Here is a 26,440-nt window from a genome sequence, read left to right as displayed (position 1 = left end):
AGATTGAGAACAGACAGAGATCGGGGAGAGGGGAGAGATTGAGAACAGACAGTGATCCGTGTGGGCGGAGATGGGGAACAGACCGTGATCGGTGTGGTGGGAGATTGGGAACAGACCGTGATCAGGGTGGGGGAGAGATTGAGAACAGTCAGTGGTCGGGGTGGGGGAGAGATTGAGAATCTATATGTGATATGGTATATGTGACAAGAAAACAAATCAAATATGGCGCCGACCATCGAGGTTCGATCCCAGCCCCGGGTCACTAACCGTGTGGAGTTTGCACATTCTCCCTGTGCCTGCGTGGGTTTCACCCCCACAACCCAAAGATGTGTAGGGTAGACAGTGATCAGGGTGGGGGGGAGATTGAGAACAGTGATCGGGGTTTGGGGAGTGATTGAGGACAACAGTGATCGGGGTGTGGGTAGTGATTGGGAACAGACAGTGATCAGGGTGGGGGAGATTGAGAACAGACAGTGATCGGGGTGGGGGGAGATTGAGGACAGACAGTGATCGGGGTGGGGGGAGAGATTGAGAACAGACAGTGATCGGGGTGGGGGGAGAGATTGAGAACAGACAGTGATCGGGGTGGGGGAAGAGATTGGGAACAGACCGTGATTGGGGTGGGGGGAGATTGGGAACATACAGTGATCGGGGTGGGGGGAGAGATTGAGAACAGACCGTGATCGGGGTGGGGGGAGAGATTGAGAACAGACAGTGATCGGGGTGGGGGGGAGATTGGGAACAGACAGTGATCGGGGTGGGGGGGAGATTGGGAACAGACAGTGATCGGGATGGGGACGAGATTGAGAACAGTCAGTGGTCGGGGTGGGGGAGAGATTGAGAATCTATATGTGATATGATGTGACAATAAAACAAATCAAATATGGCGCCGACCATCCAGGTTCGATCCCGGCCCCGGGTCACTAACTGTGTGGAGTTTGCACATTCTCCCTGTGTCTGCGTGGGTTTCACCCCCACAACCCAAAGAAGTGTAGGGTAGACAGTGATCGGGGTGGGGGGGAGATTGAGAACAGTGATCGGGGTTTGGGGAGTGATTGAGGACAGACAGTGATCGGGGTGTGGGAAGTGATTGGGAACAGACAGTGATCGGGGTGGGAAGTGATTGGGAACAGACAGTGATCGGGGTGGGGGGAGATTGAGAACAGACAGTGATCGGGGTGGGAGGAGAGATTGAGAACAGAAAGTGAACGGGGTGGGGGAGAGATTGAGAACAGATAGTGATCGGGGTGGGGGGAGAGATTGGGAACAGACACTGATCGGGGTGAGGGGTGATTGGGAACAGACAGTGATCAGGGTGGGGGAGATTGAGAACAGACAGTGATCGGGGTGGGGGGAGATTGGGAACAGACAGTGATCGGGGTGGTGGGAGAGATTAGGAACAGACAGTGATCGGGGTGGGGGGAGATTGGGAACAGACAGTGATTGGTGTGGGGGGAGAGATTGAGAACAGACAGTGATCGGGGTGGGGGAGATTGAGAACAGACAGTGATAAGGGAGAGGGGATAGAGATTGACAACAGACAGAGATCGGGGTGGTTGGACAGATTGGGAACAGACAAAGATTGGGGTGTGGGAGAGATTGAGACCAGACAGTGATCGGGGTGGGGGAGAGGGGATAGCGATTGAGAACAGACAGTGATCGGGGTGGGGGTGAGATTGAGAACAGACCGTGATCGGGGTGGGGGGAGATTGGGAACAGACAGTGATTGGTGTGGGGGGAGAGATTGAGAACAGACAGTGATCGGGGTGGGGGAGAGATTGAGAACAGACAGTGATCGGGGTGGGGGAAGAGATTGGGAACAGACAGTGATCGGGGTGGGGGGGAGATTGAGAACAGAAAGTGATCGGGGTGGGGGGAGAGATTGAGAACAGACAGTGATCGGGGTGGGAGGACAGATTGGGAACAGACAGTGATCGGGGTGGGGGGAGATTGGGAACAGACCGTGATCGGTGTGGGGGGAGATTGGGAACAGACAGTGATCGGGGTGGGGGAGAGATTGAGAACAGACAGTGATCGGGGTGGGAGAGAGATTGAGAACAGACAGTGATCGGGGTGGGGGGGGAGAGATTGGGAACAGACAGTGATCGGGGTGGGGGAGTGATTGAGAATAGACAGTGATCGGGGTGGGGGGAGATTGAGAACAGACAGTGATCGGGGTGGGGGAGGGATTGAGAATAGACAGTGATCGGGGTGGGGGGAGATTGAGAACAGACAGTGATCGGGGTGGGGGAGAGGGGATAGAGATTGAGAACAGACAGTGATCGGGGTGGGGGGAGAGATTGAGAACAGACAGTGATCGGGGTGGGGGGAGAGATTGGGAACAGGCAGTGATCGGGGTGGGGGAGACGGGATAGAGATTGAGAACCGACAGTGATCGGGGTGTGGGAAGTGATTGGGAACAGACAGTGATCGGGTGAGGGGAGAGATTGAGAACAGACAGTGATCGGGGTGGGGGGAGATTGAGAACAGAAAGTGATCGGGGTGGGGGGAGAGATTGAGAACAGACAGTGATCGGGGAGAGGGGAGAGATTGAGAACAGACAGGAATCAGGGTGGGGCGAGAGATTGGGAACACACAGTGATCAAGGTGGGGGAGAGATTGAGAACAGACAGTAATCAGGGTGGGGGAGAGATTGAGAACAGACAATGATCGGGGCGGGGGGGGGAGATTGAGGACAGACAGTGATCGGGGTGGGGGAGTGATTGAGAACAGACAATGATTGGGGTGGGGGAGAGGGGATAGAGATTGAGAACAGACAGAGATTGGGGTGGGGGAGAAATTGAGAAGAGACAGTGATCAAGGTGGGGGGAGAGATTGAGAACAGACAGTAATCAGGATGGGGGAGAGATTGAGAACAGACAGTGATCGGGGTGGGGGAGTGATTGGGAACAGACAGTGATTGGGTGGGGGGGAGAATGGGAACAGACAGTGATCGGGGTGGGGGAGAGATTGAGAACAAACAGCGATCGGGGTGGGGGAGAGATTGAGAACAGACAGTGATCGGGGTGGGGGGAGAGATTGAGAACAGACAATGATCGGGGTGGGGGAGAGGGGATAGAGATTGAGAAGAGACAGATTGGTGTGGGGGAGAGATTGAGAAGAGACAGTGATCAAGGTGGGGGGAGAGATTGAGAACAGACAGTAATCAGGAAGGGGAGAGATTGAGAACAGACTGATCGGGGTGGGGGAGAGATTGAGAACATCAGTGATCGGGGTGGGGAGAGGGGAAAGAGATTGAGAACAGACAGTGATCGGGGTGGGGGAGAGATTGAGAACAGACAATTATTGGGGTGGGGGGAGAGATTGAGAACAGACAGAGATTGGGGTTGGGAGAGAGATTGAGAACAGACAGTGATCGGGGTGGGGATAGAGATTGAGAACAGACAGTGATCGGTGTGGGGGGAGAGATTGAGAACAGACCGTGATCGGTGTGGGGGGAGATTGAGAACAGACAGTGATCGGGGTGGTGGGAGATTGAGAACAGACAGTGATCGGGGTGGGGGAGAGGGGATAGAGATTGAGAACAGGCAGTGATCGGGGTGGGGGAGACGGGATAGAGATTGAGAACCGATAGTGCTCGGGGTGTGGGAAGTGATTGGGAACAGACATTGATCGGGTGAGGGGAGAGATTGAGAACAGACAGTGATCGGGGTGGGGGGAGATTCAGAACAGACAGAGATCGGGGAGAGGGGATTGAGATTGAGAACAGACAGAGATCGGGGTGGGGGGGAGAGATTGAGAACAGAAAGTGATCGGGGTGGGGGGAGAGATTGAGAACAGACAGTGATCGGGGAGAGGGGAGAGATTGAGAACAGACAGTAATCAGGGTGGGGCGAGAGATGGGGAACACACAGTGATCAAGGTGGGGGAGAGATTGAGAACAGACAGTAATCAGGGTGGGGGAGAGATTGAGAACAGACAATGATCGGGGCGGGGGGGGAGATTGAGGACAGACAGTGATCGGGGTGGTGGAGTGATTGAGAACAGACAATGATTGGGGTGGGGGAGAGGGGATAGAGATTGAGAACAGACAGAGATTGGGGTGGGGGAGAGATTGAGAAGAGACAGTGATCAAGGTGGGGGGAGAGATTGAGAACAGACAGTAATCAGGATGGGGGAGAGATTGAGAACAGACAGTGATCGGGGTGGGGGAGTGATTGAGAACAGAGAGTGATCGGGGTGAGGGGAGAGATTGAGAACAGACAGTGATCGGGGTGGGGGGGTGATTGGGAACAGACAGTGATTGGGTGGGGGGGAGAATGGGAACAGACAGTGATCGGGGTGGGGGAGAGATTGAGAACAGACAGCGATCGGGGTGGGGGAGAGATTGAGAACAGACAGTGATCGGGGTGGGGGGAGAGATTGAGAACAGACAATGATCGGGGTGGGGGAGAGGGGATAGAGATTGAGAAGAGACAGATTGGGGTGGGGGGAGAGATTGAGAAGAGACAGTGATCAAGGTGGGGGGAGAGATTGAGAACAGACAGTAATCAGGAAGGGGAGAGATTGAGAACAGGCTGATCGGGGTGGGGGAGAGATTGAGAACATCAGTGATCGGGGTGGGGAGAGGGGAAAGAGATTGAGAACAGACAGTGATCGGGGTGGGGGAGAGATTGAGAACAGACAATTATTGGGGTGGGGGGAGAGATTGAGAACAAACAGAGATTGGGGTTGGGGGAGAGATTGAGAACAGACAGTTGGGGTGGGGATAGAGATTGAGAACAGACAGTGATCGGGGTGGGGGGAGAGATTGAGAACAGACAGTGATCGGGGTGGAGGGGGGAGAGATTAAGAACTGACAGTGATCGGGGTGGTGGGGAGAGATTGAGAACAGACAGTGATCGGGGTGGGGGGAGAGATTGAGACAGACAGTGATCGGGGTGGGGGGAGATTGGGAACAGACAGAGATTGGGGTGGGGGGAGAGATTGAGAACAGACAGAGATTGGGGTGGGGGAGAGATTGAGAACAGACAGTGATCGGGGTGGGGCGAGAGATTGAGAACAGACAGTGATTGGATTGGGGGGAGAGATTTAGAACAGACAGTGATCGGGGTGAGGGGGTGAGATTGAGACAGACAGTGATTGGATTGGGGGGAGAGATTGAGAACAGACAGTGATCGGGGTGGGGGAGAGGGGATAGAGATTGAGAACAGACAGTGATCGGGGTGGGGGGAGAGATTGAGAACAGACAGTGATCGGGATGGGGGGAGAGATTGAGAACAGACAGTGAACGGGGTGGGGGAGAGGGGATAGAGATTGAGAACAGACAGTGATCGGGATGGGGGGAGAGATTGAGAACAGACAGTGAACGGGGTGGGGGAGAGGGGATAGAGATTGAGAACAGACAGTGATCGGGGTGGGGGGAGAGATTGAGAACAGACAGTGATCGGGGTGGGGGGAGAGATTGAGAACAGACAGTGATCGGGGTGGGGAAGAGATTGAGAACAGACAGAGATCTACAGTGAAGACTGAATTCGATGTAAATATGATTGATTTGCATTAACATCAATTGGCACTAACCCTGCCTGTAATCCCTCTGTAACTGGAGCTGATTAACATCAATATGAGAGCATTAATTAGAGCAGCATTGCATTGAAGTGCCCTTTTCAAGGGATCGAGCTGTCAGCATTCTTGTTCTGCTACTTTGAGTGCTGCTAATCTGTGCGATGGGAAGAAATCTCCATGCCCCCTGCAAGCTGATGGTAAATCTTTAGCCCCTCGCTGGGACAGCAGTCACTAGCGCAGGCTGTGAATCCCAGTGTATTTGTATCCATTTCATAGTCTGGGTTTCAGAGAAAATGGTGAACCCAGCCCCAATTAGTAGACTGTGGTCCATGGACTGTGCGGAGTCTGCACGTTATCCCCGTGTCTGTGGGTTTCCTCCGGGTGCTCCGGTTTCCTCCCACAGTCCAAAGCTGTGCGGGTTAGGTGGTTTGGCCAGGCTAAATTGTCCTTAGTGTCCAAAATTGCCCTTAGTGTTGGGTGGGGTTACTGGGTTATGGGGATAGGGTGGAGGTGTGGACCTTGGGTAGGGTGCTCTTTCCAAGAGTCGGTGCAGACTCGATGGGCAGAATGGCCTCCTTCTGCACTGTAAATTCTATGATTCTATGACATTTAACTGCATCTGCTTGGGTGTAATGGGAAGGTTTTGGGACCACTGCCTATTTTGCTGCCCTGTTTACAAACTGGATTGCTCCTCCATGGCGCAGACACAAGCACGATGGGCCGGAGACTTCCGGTGTGCATCATGAAGTGAGTGAGCACACAGAAGCAGCTCCTGCCTAAGGTTGCAGAAAAGAGCTCTTTTTTGGGCAGCACGGGTTGGAATTTCGATGAAAAGGCGTGGGTGAATGTTCAAGGAGTATTTTCCCCCAGGAATAGGATGTTTCTTGGTTATCAGACCCTCAGAAACAGTGCGAGATTTGTCTGAACAGCAACAAACAAAAGCCTCTGCAAGCATGCTAGCGGGGGAAGGGCCAGCTTATAGGCCTCAAGCTGACCTGAGGGCCTTTATGAAAGCTGAATTCTAGCAGCAGAGGGAAGAACTGTGAAAAGATCTCACCAAGGCCATTGAAGAAGCGGAGACGGACTTCCGGTAGCGGTGATGCGGAGCTAAGCCGCACGTTCAGTGGCTCCCACTATTTTCGGACTCTGGGGCTCTTTTAAGGGTTCGTAGTGGTGCTGTTTGGAATTTTCCCCGTGTGGGAACACTCCTTCTCAGATTCTCCACCGGTGGATGGCCTGGACTAGGAGGGGAGCGGTCAGAAAACCGGCTTTGCAGTTGCCGCAGCTCCCGCTACTTAAGGACTTTTGGGCCGATTTGAGGGCCCCAAACGGCGCTGTCGCAACGAATCCCGATGGGGGAAGGTGTCTAGAGGAGCATTCCCCATAATTTATGGTGCTCACCCGGAGTGGGGCAAAGGAAAAAGCTGCAGCAGCTCCTCAAGAAAAGCGGGGGAAGAAGGACAAAATGGCGGCCGGCGGAACACCCGAGGACTGGTGGAAGTGGGTGCAGGAGCAGCAAGCCTCTCTTCTGCGCTGTTTTGCGGAGCTGAAGGCTGAGTTGCTGGACTCACTGAATGCGACTACCAACAAGCTGCTTGGAGCTCAGGCAGCCCAGGAGGTGTCTATCCGGGAGTTGCAGTAGCAGGCCGCTGAGAGGGAGGAGGCCGTGGTCCTCGTGGGGAAAGTGGAGTTGCACGAGGCACTTCACAAAAAGTGGCAAGACCGCTTGGAGGAGCTGGACGTTCGCACGAGGCGAAAGTATTTGAGGATCCTGGGCCTGGCGGAGGGGCTGGAGGGGTCAGATCTCCCGTGGTACGTGACCACGATGTTGTGCTCGTTGATGGGAGCGGGGTCCTTCCATTTGCCCCTGGAGCTTGAGGGAGCTCACAGAGTGCTGGCCAGGAGGCCTAAGGCAAATGAACCCCCGCGGGCGGTGCTGGTGCGGTTCCACCGATTCAGTGACCGGGAGTGTGTGCTGCGCTGGGTCAAGAAAGTGGGAGAATTCGGTAGTGCGAATCTACCAGGACTGGAGTGCGGAGGTGGCAAAGCGGAGGGCCGGGATCAACCGGACGAAGGCGGTGCTGCATGCCAAGCAGGTCAGATTTGGAATGCTGCAGCCTGCGCGTCTGTGGGTGACATATATAAGGACCGGCACCACTACTTCGAGTTCCCGGAGGAGGCGTGGGCCTTTGTACAGGCGGAGAAACTGGACTCGAACTAGGGTCTGGGGACACACTATGGCCGTTGCTGTTTTCGCTGTTGCCGTTCTTCAATTTTGACACGTGTTTTTTTTATGCTGCTTTTCTTTTTGCTCTGTTTCCGGGTGGGTTTGTCTGTTGGGTATGGGTGTGGGGTATGTGGGGAACGTTGGGGGTATGAGCTTTATATGTTCTCTTCTGTACGGGGCCGGGGGTTGGGGTGAAACTGGATTTTGAGGAGCTGCGTCGGAAGGGTGGGGTGTGGCAGTGTGAAAGCGCGGGCTTTCCTCTGGTTGTCCGCGCTGCGGGGCAGGGGGGGCGGAGCTGGAGGTGGGGGCGTGGCCTCTACTAGTTTTCTTTCCCGCGCTGAAGCGGTGCCAAGGAGGTGTGGCAAGAGGGGGATGACCCCATGCCGGGAGGAGATGGGTTTTGGCAGGAGCTGCCGGGTCAGCAGAAGTCAGCTGACTCACGGAAGTACCATGGAGGGTGCGTCGCGGCTAGGTGGGGTCCTAGCCTGGGGGGGTGGGGGGGGATACCGGATTGCTGCTGGAATGGCCAGGAAGGAGCTGGCGTGGGCTGGGGGGGTAGAGGAGAGGCGTTATCGTCATGGGGAACGGGTCAGGCGGGGCGAGCTGGCCTGGGGCGAGCAGTCGATAAGCTATGGCTAGCCGGCGGGGGAGAGGGGCAGGTTGCCCTCTGATCCGGCTGATTACCTGGAACGTGAGGGGGCTGAATGGGCCGGTTAAGAGAACCAGGGTATTTTCTCATCTGAAGGGGCTGAAGGCGGACGTGGCTATGCTCCAGGAGACCCACTTGAAGGTGGCGGACCAGGTTCGTCTGAGGAAGGGGTGGGTGGGGCAGGTTTTTCACTCAGGATTGGACGCGAAGAACCGGGGGGTGGCGATCCTGGTGGGGAAGAGGGTGGCGTTCGAGGCGGCTGAGGTGGTGTCGGACAAGGAGGGCAGATATATTATGGTGATGGGTAGGCTGCAGGGAGAGAAGGTGGTGCTGGTTAATGTATATGCCCCGAATTGGGATGATGCCGGCTTCATGAGGCGCTTGTTGGGCCGCATTCCGGACCTGGAGGCTGGGGGCCTGATCATGGGGGGAGACTTTAACACAGTGCTGGATCCCCCACTAGACCGGTCCAGTTCAAGGACGGGTAGGAGACCGGCGGCAGCCAAAGTGCTGAGGGGGTTTATGGACCAGATGGGAGGGGTGGATCCCTGGAGGTTTGGGAGGCCGAGAGCGCGGGAGTATTCCTTTTTCTCCCATGTCCATAGGGTCTATTCCCGAATAGATTTTTTCATCCTGAGCAGGGGATTGATCCCGAAGGTGCAGGATGCAGAGTATTCGGCCATAGCGATCTCAGACCATGCTCCGCACTGGGTTGATCTGGAGATGGGGGAGGCGCGGGACCAGCGCCCGCTCTGGCACCTGGATGTGGGGCTGCTGGCTGATGAGGAGGTGTGTAGGAGGGTCCGGGGAAGTATTGAGGGGTATCTTGATACCAACAACACGGGGGAGGTCCGGGTGGGGATGGTCTGGGAGGCTCTGAAAGCAGTGTTCCGGGGGGAGCTGATCTCCATCCGGGCCCATAGGGAAAGGAGGGAGAGGAAGGAGAGGGAGAGACTGGTGGGGAAGCTCCTGGATGTGGACAGGAGATATGCGGAGGCACCGGAGGAGGGGTTGCTGGGGGAACGGCGCAGTTTGCAGGCCAAATTTGACTTGTTGACCACCAGAAAGGCGGAGACACAGTGGAAGAGGTCGCAGGGCACGGTATATGAGTATGGGGAGAAGGCGAGCAGGATGTTGGTGCATCAGCTCCGCAGACGAGATGCGGCTAGGGAAATTGGTGGAGTGACGGATAGGGGTGGGAATGTAGTGCAGAAGGGGACAGAAGTAAATGGGGTCTTTAGGGACTTCTACGAGGAACTGCACCGGTCAGAACCTCCGATGGGGAGAGGGGGGATGGAGAGCTTCATGAACAGGCTACAGTTCCCAAGGGTTCAAGAGGAGCTGGTAGAGGGGCTGGGGGCGCCGATAGAGTTGGAGGAGCTAGTCAGGGGGATTGGACAAATGCAGTCAGGTAAGGCGCCGGGGCCGGACGGGTTCCCGGTGGAATTTTATAAAAAGTATGCGGATCTGGTGGGCCCCATGTTGGTGCGAGCTTTCAATGAGGCATGGGAGGGGCGGGCTTTGCCCCCGACGATGTCGCGGGCACTGATCTCTCTGATCCTAAAGCGGGATAAGGACCCCTTGCAGTGTGGATCATACAGGCCTATCTCGCTCCTCAATGTTGACACTAAGTTGCTGGCGAAGATCCTGGCCACCAGGATAGAGGACTGTGTGCCAGGGGTGATACACGAGGACCAGACAGGATTTGTCAAGGGACGGCAGCTCAACACGAATGTGCGGAGACTGCTAAATGTTATTATGATGCCGGCAGTGGAGGGGGAGGCGGAGATAGTGGTGGCGCTGGATGCGGAGAAAGCGTTTGATAGAGTTGAGTGGGGGTACCTGTGGGAGGTGCTGGAGCGGTTCGGATTCGGGGAGGGATTCATCAAATGGGTGAGGCTGCTCTACGCGGCTCCGATGGAGAGTGTAGTTACAAATGGAAGGAGATCGGAGTACTTTAGGCTCTACCGTGGGACCAGGCAGGGGTGCCCCCTGTCCCCCTTGCTCTTTGCACTGGCGATTGAACCTTTGGCTATGGCGTTGAGGGAGTCAGGGAGATGGAGGGGTCTGGTGCGGGGTGGGAAGGAACATCGTGCATCGCTGTATGCGGACGACCTGCTGTTGTATGTGGCGGATCCAGAAGGGGGAATGCCGGGGGTGATGGAGCTGTTAGCGGAATTTGGGGGCTTCTCGGGCTATAAGTTAAATTTAGGCAAGAGTGAGGTATTTGTAGTACACCCGGGTGATCAGGAGGAGGGAATTGGGAGACTCCCATTTAAGAGGGCAGTGAAGAGTTTCAGATACCTGGGGGTGCAGGTGGCCAGGAGTTGGGGGACTGTCCATAAGCTTAATTTTACCAGGCTGGTGGAGCAGATGGAGGAGGAATTTAAAAGGTGGGACATGGTGCCGCTATCGTTGGCGGGTAGAGTGCAGTCCGTCAAAATGACGGTTCTCCCGAGGTTCTTGTTCCTTTTTCAGTGTTTGCCCATCTTTATCCCTAGGGCCTTTTTTAGAAGGGTTACGAGCAGCATCATGAGCTTTGTTTGGGCGCATGGGACCCCGAGGGTGAAGAGGGTCTTCTTGGAGCGGGGTAGAGATGGGGGGGGGGGCTGGCGTTACCCAATCTCTCGGGGTATTATTGGGCGGCCAATGTGTCGATGGTGCGCAAGTGGGTAATGGATGGGGAGGGGGCAGCATGGAAACGGATGGAGAGGGCGTCCTGTGGAGATACAAGCCTGGGGGCCCTGATAACGGCGTCGTGGCCACTCCCTCCTACGAGGTATACCACGAGTCCGGTGGTGGCGGCTACCCTCAAGATTTGGGGGCAGTGGAGGCGACATAGGGGAGAAGTGGGGGGCTCGATGGAGGCTCCGTTGAGGGGGAACCATAGGTTCGTCCCCGGGAACATTGATGGGGGATTTCAGGGTTGGTACAGAGCGGGCATCAGACAGCTGAGGGACCTGTTTATTGATGGGAGGTTTGCGAGCCTGGGGTAGTTGGAGGAGAAATTCGGGGAACATGTTCAGGTATCTGCAGGTAAAGGCATTTGCTAGGCGGCAGGTGGAGGGATTCCCTTCGCTTCCCGCGAGGGGGGTGAGCGACAGGGTGCTTTCGGGGGTCTGGGTCGGAGAGGGGAAGATATCTGATATCTACAAGGTTATGCAGAAGGCGGAGGAGGCGTCAGTAGAGGAGCTGAAAGCTAAGTGGGAGGGGGAATTGGGGGAACAGATCGAAGACGGGACATGGGCTGATGCCCTGGAGAGGGTTAATTTTTCCTCCTCGTGTGCGCGGCTTAGCCTCATCCAATTCAAGGTGCTGCACCGGGCCCACATGACTGGGACGAGGATGAGTAGGTTCTTTGGGGGTGAAGACAGGTGTGTCAGGTGCTCGGGGAGTCCAGCGAACCATGCCCATATGTTCTGGGCATGCCCGGCACTGGAGGAGTTCTGGAAGGGGGTGGCGAGGACAGTGTCGAGGGTGGTGGGATCCAGGGTCAAGCCAGGATGGGGACTCGCGATTTTTCGGGTTGGGGTGGAGCCGGGAGTGCAGGAGGCGAAAGAGGCCGGTGTGCTGGCCTTTACGTCCCTAGTAGCCCGGCGAAGGATCTTGCTACAATGGAAGGATGCGAGGCCCCCAAGCGTGGAGACCTGGATCAATGACATGGCGGGTTTCATTAAGCTAGAGAAGGTCAAATTCGCCCTGAGGGTCGGTACAAGGGTTCTTTAGGCGGTGGCAACCTTTTCTCGACTTTCTGGCTCAACGATAGGGTACGGGGACAGTAGCAGCAGCAACCCGTGGGGGTGGAAGGGGGGAAGGGGGAGGGAAAAGGTGGGTGGGGGAGGGAAAAGGTGGGTGGGGGAGGGAAAAGGTGGGTGGGGGGGCGGACGATGACTATGTTTGTTTATTTAATTTAAATTTATTTTGAAGTTCTTTTGTTGTTCATTGGGTTGGGGGGGGGTGGGGGATGGGATACATGCGTCGATACGGTCTGGGGGTGGTACAGCTATTATGGGTTATTTTGTTGCATTTCATTGTTTGTCGTTATGTTTTATATTTTCTGTAAAAAATTCCAATAAAAATTATATTTTTTTTTAAAAAGCACGATGGGCCGAATGGGCTCCTTTTCTGCTGTACTGTTCTATAATTTTCTGTCAATGTGGGATAATACGTAGCGGGATCTAAGATGGGCCTCACACTCCTACTCGATCGCTGTCAGACAGTTAACTTTGGGTCTGTTGCGTCTGCTCATCGCCGTTTACAGAGCTGATCACGCATCTCACATTGACCAGGACAAGGTGGTTTAGCGAGTGCAAGCCCACTGCTAACTGGAAGTCAGTGTTAATACCCTGCCTTCAAGGGCCAGGTCAGAGCCCGGGATGTCTGTGGTGAGTAACTCACCTCCTGACTCCCTAAAGCCTGTCCACTTTCCACTTGCCTGGATGAGTGCAGCTCCAACAACACTCAAGAAACTCAACACCATCCAGTACAAAGCAGCCCGCTTGATTGGCATCCCTATCCACCCCATAAATATTCACTCCCTCCGCCACCGACACACATGGGCAGTCGTGTGTGCCATCTGAAAGATGCACTGCAGGAACTCACACAGGTTCCTCAGGCAGCACCTTCCAAATTCACGACCACCACCATCTAGAAGGCCAAGAGCAGCAGGTACCTGGGAACCCCACCACCTGGAGCTTCCCCTCCCAAGTCACTCACAATCCCGACTTGGAAATGTATCGTCGATCCTTCACTGTCACTGGGTCAAAATCCTGAAGCACTCTCCCCCAGAGCACTGTGTACCTACACCTCATGGTCTGCAGTGGTTCAAGAAGGCAGCTCACCACCACCTTTTGAAGGGCAATTGGGGCTGGGCAATAAGTTCTCGTCAAGTCAGCGACACTCGCCTTTGACTGTGTCCTTGTCCGTTTGCTGATTTGGACGCCAGCCATTCCTGTGCAGAAACTCAATAGTTGAAACAAGGCCAAACCTTTGAAGGGGAAAGTTACAGAACCTTTCCATGAAAGACCCGCGACCTCGGGCTGTCGGTAAACGGCACATCGCCAATAAATCATTTCTGAAGGGTCGTCGCTATGGTGATGTAAGGAAGGACAGCGGCCAATTGGTGCACAGCAAGCTCCCACAATTGGCCACAGGGCCATGAGGAGATAGTTGGTTCTTTGTCGTGTTGGCTGAGGGATGAATATTAACGCAGGAGGAGAACCCCCTCCCTCTTCAAAATGGTGGCGGTGGGATTGTTGCTGCCTGTCGAAGAAGGTCCGAAAGGAGACCTCGGTTTACCAGGTCGATCGAAAGACGGCGCTTCCAGACAGTGCAGCTTGAACTCATGACCTTCTGACTTGAGAGGCAGAGCGCCAAATCTTTCACTCCTTAAACACTGCTGTGGAGTCTATAATGGGACCGACTGTATGTAACGGGCAGGTTGTTGTTCGAAGACACGTGGCCCAATGGAGGGGTTTGGGAGCAATACGGTGGCTGATAGCATAGCCGGGGCAGTCGGGGGCAGGGAATGAGGCAATGCTCAGTAGCCCAGAGGTGAATAGTAGATGGTTCAAGTGTAGAGAGGCTGAGGAAGTCGGAGAGGTAATCCGCGCGAGTGAAAATTAAAGTGGGGCCGGGGGGAGACAGGAACCTCGATATTCTGGGAAAGAATGAAGAGGCCGAGGGTCTTTTCTCTGGAGGCGAGGAGGCTGAGGCGAGGGGAAGGAGGGGGGCATCTGATAGAGCTCCTTACAAGGGCCTTCAGTGTGGTAGACATGGGGAAAACGTTGCCACTTGTGAGGGAATCCAAGCCGTGAATATGAGTTAACCACAGACAAACGCAGCAAGGAATTCGGAGAGTGGTGAGAAAGTGGAACAGGCGGCCACAGGAAGAGCTTGAGGAAAATTGGAGAGAAGATGAGGGGAGCCTGCGTGAGCACATGAGGGAGAAAGGAATAGAAGGATATGGTGATGGAGAGGGAGGACAGAAGCCTGACGTGGAGCAGAAACAGTGGTATGAACCAGATGGGCCGAATGGCCTGCTTCTGAGGTGTGAACCCCTGCGTACGCGATCAGCAGGGACACGTGGGAATGAGAACGCCTGCTCCTCAGCTCCATTCCTCGCCTCTTCCGCTACCACCCATCCTCCCGTTTGGGAAGGAATCCACGTCGCCCTCGGGTTCTGTCAGAGATCCCCTTCCCCACGTTGATGCGAATCTGGTCAGTGTTTGCGTTGCGTACAGGAACCTGGTGGGACAGGGACTGACTGCCCCAAAACGTCCTTCTGTGATTTGGAGCTGCCCTCCGTGAAGGGGGATGACCGCATTTGTGCCTGTTGAGAGTTCCTGTGAGAGTTTCCCTCGATTGAATTTCTGTTGCAGTCAGACTTTGTTGATAAATCCGGCTGATGCTATTAACAGAAACTAATGCGTTGTAAGTGCTGGTGGTTTGAGTTACACCGAGGGAAGATTCCCGGCTGGATGGATTGAAAATGGTTGCAGGTGCGGTAATTTGGATTGAAGGGCAATGCACTCTGCTGAGGCCTGGGGCCTGGTGGATCTGCTGTCACTTAGAAAGTCAACAAATGAGCCTTCCCCTCAACACCCTCCCCACCCCCTTCCTCCCCCAACACTCCACAAATACTTCAGACTTTAATATATAGAGATGGCCTGCGTTTTCTTTTCAACTTTGCAATTTCTTTTGGTCTTTGGGTGAAAGAGTTAATCCATTCCACTGGGAACGGCAACAGGCTGCCCAGTCTGACTGTGAATGGGGGGAGAGGGTTAATCCCCTCCACTGTGAACAGGCTGCCCAGTGTCTGTGTGAATGGGGGGGGGGGGGGGGGGGGGGGGAAGAGGGTTAATTCCCTTCACTGGGAACAGGCTGCCCAGTGTCTGTGTGAATGGGGGAGGCGGGGGAAGAGGGTTAATCCCCTTCACTGTGAACAGGCTGCCCAGTGTCTGTGTGAATGGGGGGGGGGGAGGGGGGAGAGGGTTAATCCCCTTCACTGGGAACAGGCTGCCCAGTGTCTGTGTGAATGGGGAAGGGGGGGGGTTAATCCCCTTCACTGGGAACAGGCTGCCCAGTGTCTGTGTGAATGGGGGGAGCGGGTTAATCCCCTTCACTGGGAACAGGCTGCCCAGTGTCTGTGAATGGGGGGTGGGGGGGGGGGGGGGGGGGGGGGGGGGGGGGGGGGGGAGGAAGGGGGGGGGGGGGGGGGGGGGGGGGGGGTGGGGGTGTGGGGGGGGGGGGGGGGGGGGGGGGGGTGGGGGGGGGGGAGGAAAGGGGGGGGGGGGGGGGTTAATCCCCTTCACTGGGAACAGGCTGCCCAGTGTCTGTGTGAATGGGGGAGAGGGTTAATCCCCTTCACTGGGAAGAGGCTGCCCAGTGTCTGACTGTGAATGGGGGGGGGGCGGCGGGGAGAAGGTTAATCCCCATCATTGAGTACAGATTTCCAAGCGGGATAATGTTTAATATGCTGACTGGTGGTGTTGCAATCTTGCTGCAGTGTGACTCTTTTGCTGATTATTACATTGCTGTGTGGAGCTTGTTGCAGTGCTGCGGCCGAGTCAGTAATTGGTTGGCCTTTGAGCTGCTCACCAGGAGTACGTGCCGTGTTCAATCCAGCGAGGAGAGCCACGAGCGAGGCTCACAAATTGGTTCCAGCCTCTCTGCACTCTCCTTTTCCTCTCTGACCTTTTCCTGGGCATCTCTTTCAGTGTTGGGGACGAGCGGAGGCAGGAGGTGGAATGAACAAGGACCTGTGGTGTTCCAGAGGGGGCCAGCTCACTCGCACAGCTTGCCCCTCAGATGGCGGCATTTCCCCCTTGGGTTTTTTTAATCTCTAACATTTTGTTAATCTCCCCTTCTCGTTCAGTTGTGAGCTGCGAGGGGAGTGGGGAGGGACGAGGGGAAGGTGTGACCCTGTGACTGCCGGTGCCTGACTGCGGACGTGTTCAGCACACGTGACATCTTCTTGCCTGCTTGTTCTGTTCTGGGAAGTGGAAGGCGTACGTTTACTGAGCTCCTCATCCGCTGTCTCAAACCTTTTTGAAGCAGGTCATACGCAATGATTTATTTTTACACGGTGTGCCTCTCGATATTTGAGACTCAAAAGAACAAAGAAAAGTACAGCACAGGAACAGGCCCTTCTGCCTTCCAAGCCTGTGCCGACCATGCTGCCCGTCTAAACTAAAATCTTCTACACTTCCGGGGTCCGTATCCCTCTATTCCCATCCTATTCATGTATTTGTCAATATGCCCCTTAAATGTCACTATCGTCCCTGCTTCCACCACCTCCTCCGGCAGCGAGTTTCAGGCACCCACTACCCTCTGTGTAATAAAAAACTTACCTCGCATCTCCTCTAAACCTTGCCCCTCACACCTTAAACCTATGCCCCCTAGTAATTGACCCCTCTACCCTGGGGAAAAGCCTCTGACTATCCACTCTGTCCCTGCCCCTCATAATTTTGTAGACCTCGATCAGGTCGCCCCTCAACCTCCGTCGTTCCAGTGAGAACAAACCGAGTTTATTCAACCGCTCCTCATAGCTAATGCCCTCCATACCAGGCAACATCCTGGTAAATCTCTTCTGCACCCTCTCTAAAGCCTCCACATCCTTCTGGTAGTTTGGCGACCGGAATTGAACACTATACTCCAAGTGTGGCCGAACTAAGGTTCTATACAGCTGCAACAGCTCCGTCCGTCATCTCTAAATTGTCACGCTGCTTGTTGACATCCAGGACTAGATGAGAGAAATTTGCCTCTAGTCCCTGCCGAAAATTCCACCCCCCAGACTGCTGCTCCGAGGACCCGGGTTCAAATTCCACCTGAGCAGCTGGTGGAATTTAATGGTGGCCATGAAGCCATCATTGGTTGCCATAAAAACCCATCTGGTTCACTAATACCTCCTTTAAGGAAGGAAATCTGCCATCCTTACCCGGTCTGGCCTACATGTGACTCTGGGGCCCCACAGCAATGCGGTTGACCCTTAACTGCCTCTCGGAAATGGCCTGGCAACCGCTTGGTTCAAGGATAATTATTAATAATCTTTATTATTGTCACAAGTAGGCTGACATTCGCACTGCAATGAAGTTACTGTGAAAAGCCCCTAGTCGCCACATTCCGGCACCTGTTCGGGTACACCGAGGGAGAATTCAAAATGTCCAATTCACCTAACAGCACGTCTTTCGGGACTTGTGGGCGCAAACCGGAGCACCCGGAGGAAACCCACCCGGATACAAGTAAAACACACAGACTCCACACAGACAGTGACCTGAGGGAATTGAACCCGGGACCTTGGCGCTGTGAAGCAACATTGCTAACCACTGTGCTATCGTGCTGCCCAATTAGTCATGGGCAAGAAATGCTGGCCCAGCCAGTGACGTCCGTATGAAAGAATATTCCAAAGCATTCCACGCTTGCTTTCCATCTTTTAATCCTATTCCTATTATGTTAGAACAATCTAATTCTTTTCTAGATAGCCATGGCTGTGTTACTTTTCCAGTGTAGTTTTTGTTCCTCAAGCGAATACATCTTTGTTGAGAATTATGAATTATTTCCTTAAAATTTCACCATTGCCCTCATACCTTTTAATCTAATTTCCCAATCTACCTGAGCAAATTTGCCCTTCACACCTGGGTGATTGACTTTGTTTAGATATGAGGCCCTGGTTTCAGATCTCGCTCAAGCTTGCTATAAAATTCGATCATAGTTATGTTCACTCCACTACCATAAGATTGCAAATTAACCCTGTCCTTTTCATTTCCTCTGGATTCATTGCACAGTACTCCCCGTGTCTGCGTGGGTTTCTTCCGGGTGCTCCAGTTTCCTCCCGCAGTCCAAAGATGTGCAGGGTTGGTGGATTGGCCATGCTAAATTGCCCCTTAATGTCCAAAAAAGGTTAGGTGGGGTTACGGAGATAGGGTGGGTGTGGAGATAGGACAGAGGTGTGGGCTTGGGTAGAGTGCTCTTTCCAAGGGCCGGTGCAGACTCGAGGGGCTGAATGGCCTCCTTCTGCACTGTAAATTCTATACTAGGGTGGGATTTTCCAGCCCTTCCTGCCAGTAGCATGTTCCTGTCCTGCCGGTGCCCCACCCTCCCCCTTGTACAAGGACTACAATATCCCTCCGGCAGCAGAAGGCAAGCCGCCTCCACAACGGGAAAACATTTCCGTCGGGAATGGAAGTTCCCGCTGGCAGGAAGGACTGGAAAATCCCGACCTAAATCTAAAACTGCTTCCCAGTTAGTTACTCGAGATATTCTAGAAAGCGGCCCAGAATGAATTCCATAAGCCTGGACTCCGAGCTGTTTGTACTCCCTGGCTTTCGCCAATAACTTGCTTTGTCCATTTTTGAATTTAAGTTCGGATTCTCGCAAGGAAACGTGAAAAGTAACCGTGACGTTTTCAGGTCACCGTCAAAACTCCTTAGCTGGTTCACTACTCTCCTGTCAGTGAAGGAAACCGGCCTGTTTATACTTGCCGTGGCCTATATATGACTCCAGCTCCCCTGCCACAGACAAACACACACTCAAAGTTGCTTCTGAAATGGGCCTGGCAAGGCATCTCAGTTGCAGCAAGTTATTCTCGGTAGGGAGAGAGATGGGTCGTGTAAGTGCCAGCAAAGGCCCACGTCCTGAGAAGAATTTATTTTTAAAGACCGATGCAGCCAAGTTCTCGTGGGTATTGACGAACATCTGTGAGGCGTCGTTTCAGGGTGGCAGCCCTCCTACCATCTTCTGAGGGCAACAGACCCTGGACCACTGACGTGCGCGCCACACAAGTGGCAGGCAATGACCATCTCCAGCAAGAGAGAATCTAACCATCGGCCCATCGCGCTCCACGGGATTCCCCACTATTAATATCCTGGGGGTTACCATTGATCAGAAACTGAACTGGACTAGCCATATTAAAACGTGGCTACCAGAGAAGGTCAAAGGTTAGGAACCTTGAGAAGAGTGACTCACCTGCCCCCCCCCCCCCCCCCCCCCCCCCCCCCCAAAGCCTGTCCACCCATCTACAAGGCCCAAGTCAGGAGTGTGATGGAATATTCTCCACTCGACTGGATGAGTGCAGCTCCAACAACACCCAAGAAGCCCAACACCATCCAGGACAAGGCAGCCCGCTTGATTGGTGCCCAGAGACATGGGACAGGATTCTGGGAGCCTCCACACCCGGCGCAGGGCCGGAGAATGGGGCGTCAGACCCACAATCGGGTCCGACCCCTTTCCACGCGACCGGAGAATCGCCACCAGTCGCACGCGCGGTCGATGCGGCGCCGGTCGGGGGCCGTTGAAAGAGGCCCCCACGGCGATACTGCGCCAGCAACTGGCCGGGTTCCCGCCGGCGTGGTTCTAACATGGTTCCACCCAGCGGGAGGTCAGGGGCGCGGCTGCGGTGGCCGTCCTAGAGGAGGTGGGGGGATCCGTCACCGGGGGAGGGGCCTCCAGGACGGCCAGGCTCACGATCGGGGGGCCACCAATCGGCGGGAGCACGCAATCTGGGGAGGGGGGGCTGTTTCTTCGGCACCAGCCCGGTGTGTGGGGCCGCCATGTTGCGCGGGGCTGGCGCGCACATGCCGCACCATCCCGCGGCCAGAAGTGCAGGGCCCCGTATCGGCAACCGGAGCTGCGCGGAGCACTCCTGTGCCGTGCTGGTCCCCTGTAAGCCACGGAATCGCTGGGTCAAGAGGCCCATTGACGCTGCCGTGAAACGCTCCGGTGTTTACGCTGGCGTCAACACTTAGCTGCCGTTTGAAAGAATCCACCTCATGGTGTTGAAGCCTTTCACCTTGCACTCATCAGGGCAAATGCAAGAATGCCAAATTTCAAACAATCACAACAATTTATGCTACAGGAGAAAAGGATGCCTATTGGTTGGCAAGTCGACGCTGATTGGCCGTGCGGTTGCCATGGAGAAAGCAAGGGGAACCACAGGCTATCGAAACTCTCAAATAATTTTTAAAAAGCACACGGCAGAGAACAGTACCCTGCAATGAATGTGTGCCGCAAGTATAAATGAGCCACATTAGGTGCTCGACTGGTTATCTGAAATAGGCTGTTAGTGTAGCTGTTAGCACACTTGGGGTTGATCAGCAAGTGCTGCCCAATCACGGAATCACATCGAACAGTAGATATTTTGTCTTGTGTTTTGCCTGTGAGCACAGGCTGGCTGAGTACAGTCTGTATTTCATCTGTTATATAAACCGAGGGGACATGCTGTTTGATTCAACCCACCCATTGCGGGGATGTCCAATCTCCGTACCTGGCATCGCACAGTGCTGGGATTCACACAGGACATATCTCAGTTGTGAAGATAGGCAGAACGTGCTTCTGGACTGGCGACAGCATCAAACAGCCTGTTCCTCCTGATTGGCGTAGAAGATCTGTTGGTCCTGTTCGTTTTGAAGAAGGCCTTGGGAGCCCCCCCCCCCCTCCCTCCCTCCCCCGGTGGCCATTATCAATCCCTCAATCAACATCACAGAAATAGATTATTTTTTATCTACTTTCGTGGGATGTGGGCATAGTACCCAAGGCCAGCAATTGTTGTCCTTCCCTAATAGCCCTTGAGCTGAGTGTCACGCTCAGCCATTTCAGAGGGGCAGAGTCAACCCCATAGGGTCAGTGGGTTAGCATTGATGCCTCACGGTGCTGAGGTCCCAGGTTCGATCCCGGCTCTGGGTCACTGTCCGTGTGGAGTTTGCACATTCTCCCCGTGTTTGCGTGGGTTTCACTCCCAAAGCCCAAAAATGTGCAGGTTAGGTGGATTGGCCACACTAAATTGCCCCCTTAATTGGAAAAAATTAATTGAGTACTCTAAATTTAAAACAAAAGAACGACAGGTTTTCCTCCCGGAAAGGACATTCATGAACAATAGTCGATGATTGTTGTTCTGATGACCATTACTGAGAACCAGCTTTATATCTCCAATCTACTAATTGGATTTAAATTCTACCGGCTGGGGCGGCATATGGCGCAGTGGTTAGCACTGGGACGGCGGCGCTGAGGACCTGGGTTCCAATCCCGGCCCTGGCTCACTGTCCCTGTGGAGTTTGCAAATTCTCCCCATGTCTGCGTGGGTTTCACCCCCACAATCCGAAGATGCGCTGGTTAGGTGGACTGGCCACGCTAAATTGCCCCTTAATTGGAAAAGAAAAATAATTGGCTGCTCTAAATTTATAAAAAAAAAACATAAATTCTGCTGGCTGTGGTGGGATTTGAACCCTTGTCCACAGAACATCAGCCAGGGCCTCTGGGCTAGCAGTCTGACGACATTACCACTACGCCACTGTCTCCCTCACATTGTGCACAGCGCACTCCCAAAGAGAGAGTTAGCTGCCCTGTTTCCGACATAACAACAGTAACCACACCGCAACAAATACTTTGTTATCTGTGAAGCACTTTGGGATGTTTTGAGGCTGTGAAAGCAGTTTAGAAATGAGGGGAGGTGGTGGCATGGGGCTTTTGTCACGGGACTAGTAATGCAGAGACCCCAGGGTAATGGGCTGGGGACCCGGGTTCGAATCCCAACACGGCAGATGGTGAAATAAAAATTAAACGTCGACTGACGACCATTGTCGATTGTTGCAAAAACTCACTAATGCGCCTTTAGGGAAAGAAATCTGCCGTCCTTACCCGGCCTGGCCTACATGTGACTCCGGACTCTTGGTTGTGGTTGACTCTGAAATGTCCGAGCCAGCCACTCGGTCCAGTTAAGGATGAGCAATAAATGCCTGCCCAGCCAGCGGCGTCCCCATCCCATAAACAAATATATGAATGTAAGATCTTTCTTTTGTGCCTTAGTCGGTGAATTCGACCCTGGTAGATTCAGCTAACTGCTCTGTCAAAACACAGAGGGGTGGCTGCGGGGAAAGAGCCAGAGGGTGTTTGTAGGCGTGAATGGGTCAGCACAGGGTCAAATGGCCTCCGTTGGTAATATCCTTTCTGTGGTTCCTGTTACAAAGGATCGTTGTTCCTTCAGTGGTGACTTGCACGTGATTCCGGTCCGTGTTGTTTTCCAGGTCTGTGTTGTTGTACAGTTCTGTGTTGTTGGACAGCTCTGTGGTTTACTACTGACGCACTCCAGTGTTATAATGATACCATTGTTAGATTGCATTAAATGGCAGGCATGTAATACAACAGGATCCCGGGCTCAGGCTGTGTGTTCCGCCCGCCCTGAGAATACTAACAACCACTGTCCTCCAGCCCTATAATTACAGCCAATAAGCCAGGGTCTAATTATGTACATACAGGCCTGCTCCCTGAATAGGAATCCCCTGGTTAGCCATCTGTCATCTGTAAGTGTCTGCTCCTTCTAGCCAATAAGCTCAGTCTGTTTCCCAAGCAGTTCAAGCTCAAGCGGCAGAAGGTCGCGTGGGGCGGGGGAGGGGGGTGGGGGGGGGGGGGAGTTTCAACTTGCTGTGCGCTGCAAGGTCTGATGGGAAAAATGGTCAACTGGCAACGTTCAACTTTCTCCCGACCCCTCGACTTCCCAAATCCAATTCCGGTCTTTGCAATCTATCCACATAATGTTCCCAGCTAAATCCTGGCCTTATTCCAGTGAATGCACAATGTGTCTGACTCTCCTTGCAGTTTGTCACTTCGCGAACACACACGGAGCCGAGACCCAGACCCCCTGCTGACATACACTCTCTTGCTAAAATATCCGTGTTTAGGCTAGCTGGAATGCTGGATGTTTTCAGTCGAGACTGTTTTGTTAAACAGCCTGACCCCGTTCGCTACATGATCCTTTAGTTCTCCTCACCCAGTCACTTCAGACTAACTCAAACTGCGTTCCTGTGTCTCTCATTATCCCTTCTTTCTGGCTCCCTGCAGGATTACTCTGTGGAAGGCATGAGTGACTCCCTGTTGACGTTCCTACAACACCTGAGGGAGTTTGGACTTGTCTTCCAGAGAAAGGTAAGGATAACTGGACTCTTGAGTGCCTGATGTGGAGCCTATCCCAGTGAACCAGACCAGATCCAACACTCACAGTTAAAGACAGAGTGTCAGAGTGAATCTCCCTCTACACTGTCCCATCAAACACTCCCAGGACAGGTACAGCACAGGGTTAGATACAGAGTAAATCTTCCTCTACACTGTCCCCATAAAACACTCCTAAGACAGGTACAGCACGGGGTTAGATACAGAGTAAAGCTCCCTCTACACTGTCCCCATCTAACACTCCCAGGACAGGTACAGCACAGGGTTAGATACAGAGTAAAGCTCCCTCTACACTGTCCCATCAAACACTTCCAGGACAGGTACAGCACGGGGTTAGATACAGAGTAAAGCTCCCTCTGCACTGTCCCCATCAAACACTCCCAGGACAGGTACAGCACGGGGTTAGATACAGAGTAAAGCTCCCTCTACATTGTCCCACCAAACACTCCCAGGACAGGTACGGCACGGTGTTAGATACAGAGTAAAGCTCCCTCTACACTGTCCCATCAAACACTCCCAGGTCAGGTGCACCACGGGGTTAGATATAGAGTAAAGTTCCCTCTACACTGTTCCCATCAAACACTCCCAGGACAGGTACGGCACCGGGTTAGATACTGAGTAAAGCTCCCTCTACACTGTCCCATCAAACACTCCCAGGACAGGTACAGCACAGGGTTAAATACAGAATAAAGCTCCCTCTACACTGTCCCCATCAAACACTCCCAGGACAGATACAACACAGGGTTAGATACAGAGTAAAGCTCCATCTACACTGTCCCCATCAAACACTCCCAGGACAGGTACAGCACGGGGTTAGATACAGAGTAAAGCTCCCTCTACACTGTCCCACCAAACACTCCCAGGACAGGTATAGCACAGGCTTAGGTACAGAGTAAAGCTCTCTCTACACTGTCCCCATCAAACACTCCCAGGACAGGGATAGCACGGGGTTAGATACAGTGTAAAGCTCCCTCTAAACTGTCCCATCAAACACTCCCAGGACAGGTACAGCACAGGGGTTAGATACAGAGTAAAGCTCCCTCTACACTGTCCCCGTCAAACACTCCCAGGACCGGTATAGCACAGGCTTAGGTACAGAGTAAAGCTCTCTCTACACTGTCCCCATCAAACACTCCCAGGACAGGTATAGCACAGGGTTAGATACAGAGTAAAGCTCCCTCTACACTGTCCCTATCAAACACTCCCAGGACAGGTACAGCACGGGGTTAGATACAGAGTAAAGCTCTCTCTACACTGTCCCCATCAAACACTCCCAGGACAGGTACAGCACGGGGTTAGATACAGTGTAAAGCTCCCTCTACACTGTCCCCATCAAACACTCCCAGGACAGGTACAGCACGGGGATAGACACAGAGTAAAGCTCCCTCCACACTGTCCCCATCAAACACTCCCAGGACAGGTACAGCACGGGGTTAGATACAGAGTAAAGCTCTCTCTACACTGTCCCCCTGAAACACTCCCAGGACAGGTACAACACGGGGTTAGATACAGAGTAAAGCTCCCTCTACACTGTCCCCATCAAACACTCCCAGGACAGGTACAACACGGGGTTAGATACAGAGTAAAGCTCCCTCTACACTATCCCATCAAACACTCCCAGGACAGGTGCAGCACAGGGTTAGATACTTTATTTTTTATTTGTTTTGTGGACGTGAGAATCACTGGCAAAACCAGTATTTTTTGTCCATCCCTTGAGGCCATTTGAGAGTCAGCGATATTGCTGTGGGTCTGGAGTCACACGCAGGTCAGACTGGGTAAGGATGGCACATTTCCTCCCTGAAGGACGTTAGTGAACCAGAAGCGTTTTATGACCATTGATTAGAGTTTAATGGTTATCATTATTTGAACCCTCATTCCTTGAGCATTAGTTAGGGCCCCTGGATTACTAGGCCAGCACCCTTACCACTGCATCCCCACCTGCCCCAGCCTCGGAGGAGACCCTTTCCCTTGCCCGGTGTGTTATTTCTCCAGCTGCTGTCGGCCCACTGAACTGGAGTCTGGGGGCTATCCTGTCAGCACTGTGTCTGTGCCCAGTAACAAGAGTCCATTTCTGGGTCCACGAACCCCTCCTGAAGACACGGCTTTTGTCTCGTGCTTTTGCTCCCCATCAGTGTCTTGGAGGGTGCTGGTGGACTGAGCACGTCAACCTGAAGGTGAGCCCCCGACATTTGAGGGGGTTGTTTGACTGAGGGAGGTGCCCAGCCTAATCCTGCCCTGGCCTCCTCAGCAGAAAATCAACACAATCCGAGCAGAGGATTTAGGGGCGGCACGGTAGCACAGTGGTTAGCACAGTTGTGTCACAGCTCCAGGGTCCCCGGTTCGATTCCCGGCTTGGGTCACTGCATTGTCCTCCCCGTGCCTGCGTGGGTTTCCCCCCGGTGCTCCGGTGTCCTCCTACAATCCAAAGATGTGTAGGTTAGGTGGATTGGCCACGATAAATTGCCCTTAGTGTCCAAAAATACAGGTTGGGTGGGGTTACGGGGATAGGGTGGAGGTGTGGGCGTGGGTGGGGTGCTCTTTCCAAGGTCCGGTGCAGACGCGATGGGCCAAATGGCCTCCTTCTGCACTGTAAATACTATGATGCCACGAATTGTACATTCTATGATACAGAGGGTGGAGACACTGACTAGTCCATGCACTCACTGGGCAAAGCGGGCACTGAGACCCCAGGTGCTAGCATCTCGGCTGGTGTGCGACTGAGCTGCCCTGCCTCGTGGTGTCTCTGGCTCAGCTACTCACTGGAATTCTCCACCTTCCCCGGCTTCTCCTTTTAGAAACTACCTCTTCTCTCAGACCCCCCCTTGAGTGCCTGTGCTGAGAACTGCTTGCGTGGCTCAGTATCGAGGATAACGCTCCTGTAATGCTCCTGCTTGGTGAAAAGCGCTGTTTCAGTGCAAGTTGGTTTTGTTGCAAGTTGCTACCTCTGTCCTCTCCTCAGTCTGAGATTAAGCCAGTCTGTTCCCAAGCCTCGGTGTCACGTACGACCCCAAGGTGAGCTTACAACCTCCCCTTTTTCCAGCGTGGTAACACCGTCCGACTCTGCTCCCTGCCTCAGCCCGCCTGCTGCTGAAACCCTC

General features: G+C 53.9%; 1 protein-coding gene across 1 annotated transcript in view; it reads left to right on the top strand.

The window, feature by feature from the left end:
* gtf2h4 (general transcription factor IIH, polypeptide 4) overlaps window positions 1-26,440 on the top strand; it is a 109,875-nt gene that overhangs the window by 51,952 nt on the left and 31,483 nt on the right. The window contains exon 6 of the mRNA XM_038815322.1: window positions 23,235-23,318. Coding sequence (XP_038671250.1) covers window positions 23,235-23,318 — 84 coding nt within the window. The remainder of the gene's footprint in view (window positions 1-23,234; window positions 23,319-26,440) is intronic.

This window comes from Scyliorhinus canicula, chromosome 13 (assembly GCF_902713615.1).
Source record: "Scyliorhinus canicula chromosome 13, sScyCan1.1, whole genome shotgun sequence".
In the NCBI taxonomy this organism is placed as follows: Eukaryota; Metazoa; Chordata; class Chondrichthyes; order Carcharhiniformes; family Scyliorhinidae; genus Scyliorhinus; species Scyliorhinus canicula.
Note: the sequence above shows the minus strand (reverse complement) of the source record. Positions and strands in the feature narration are given on the sequence as shown.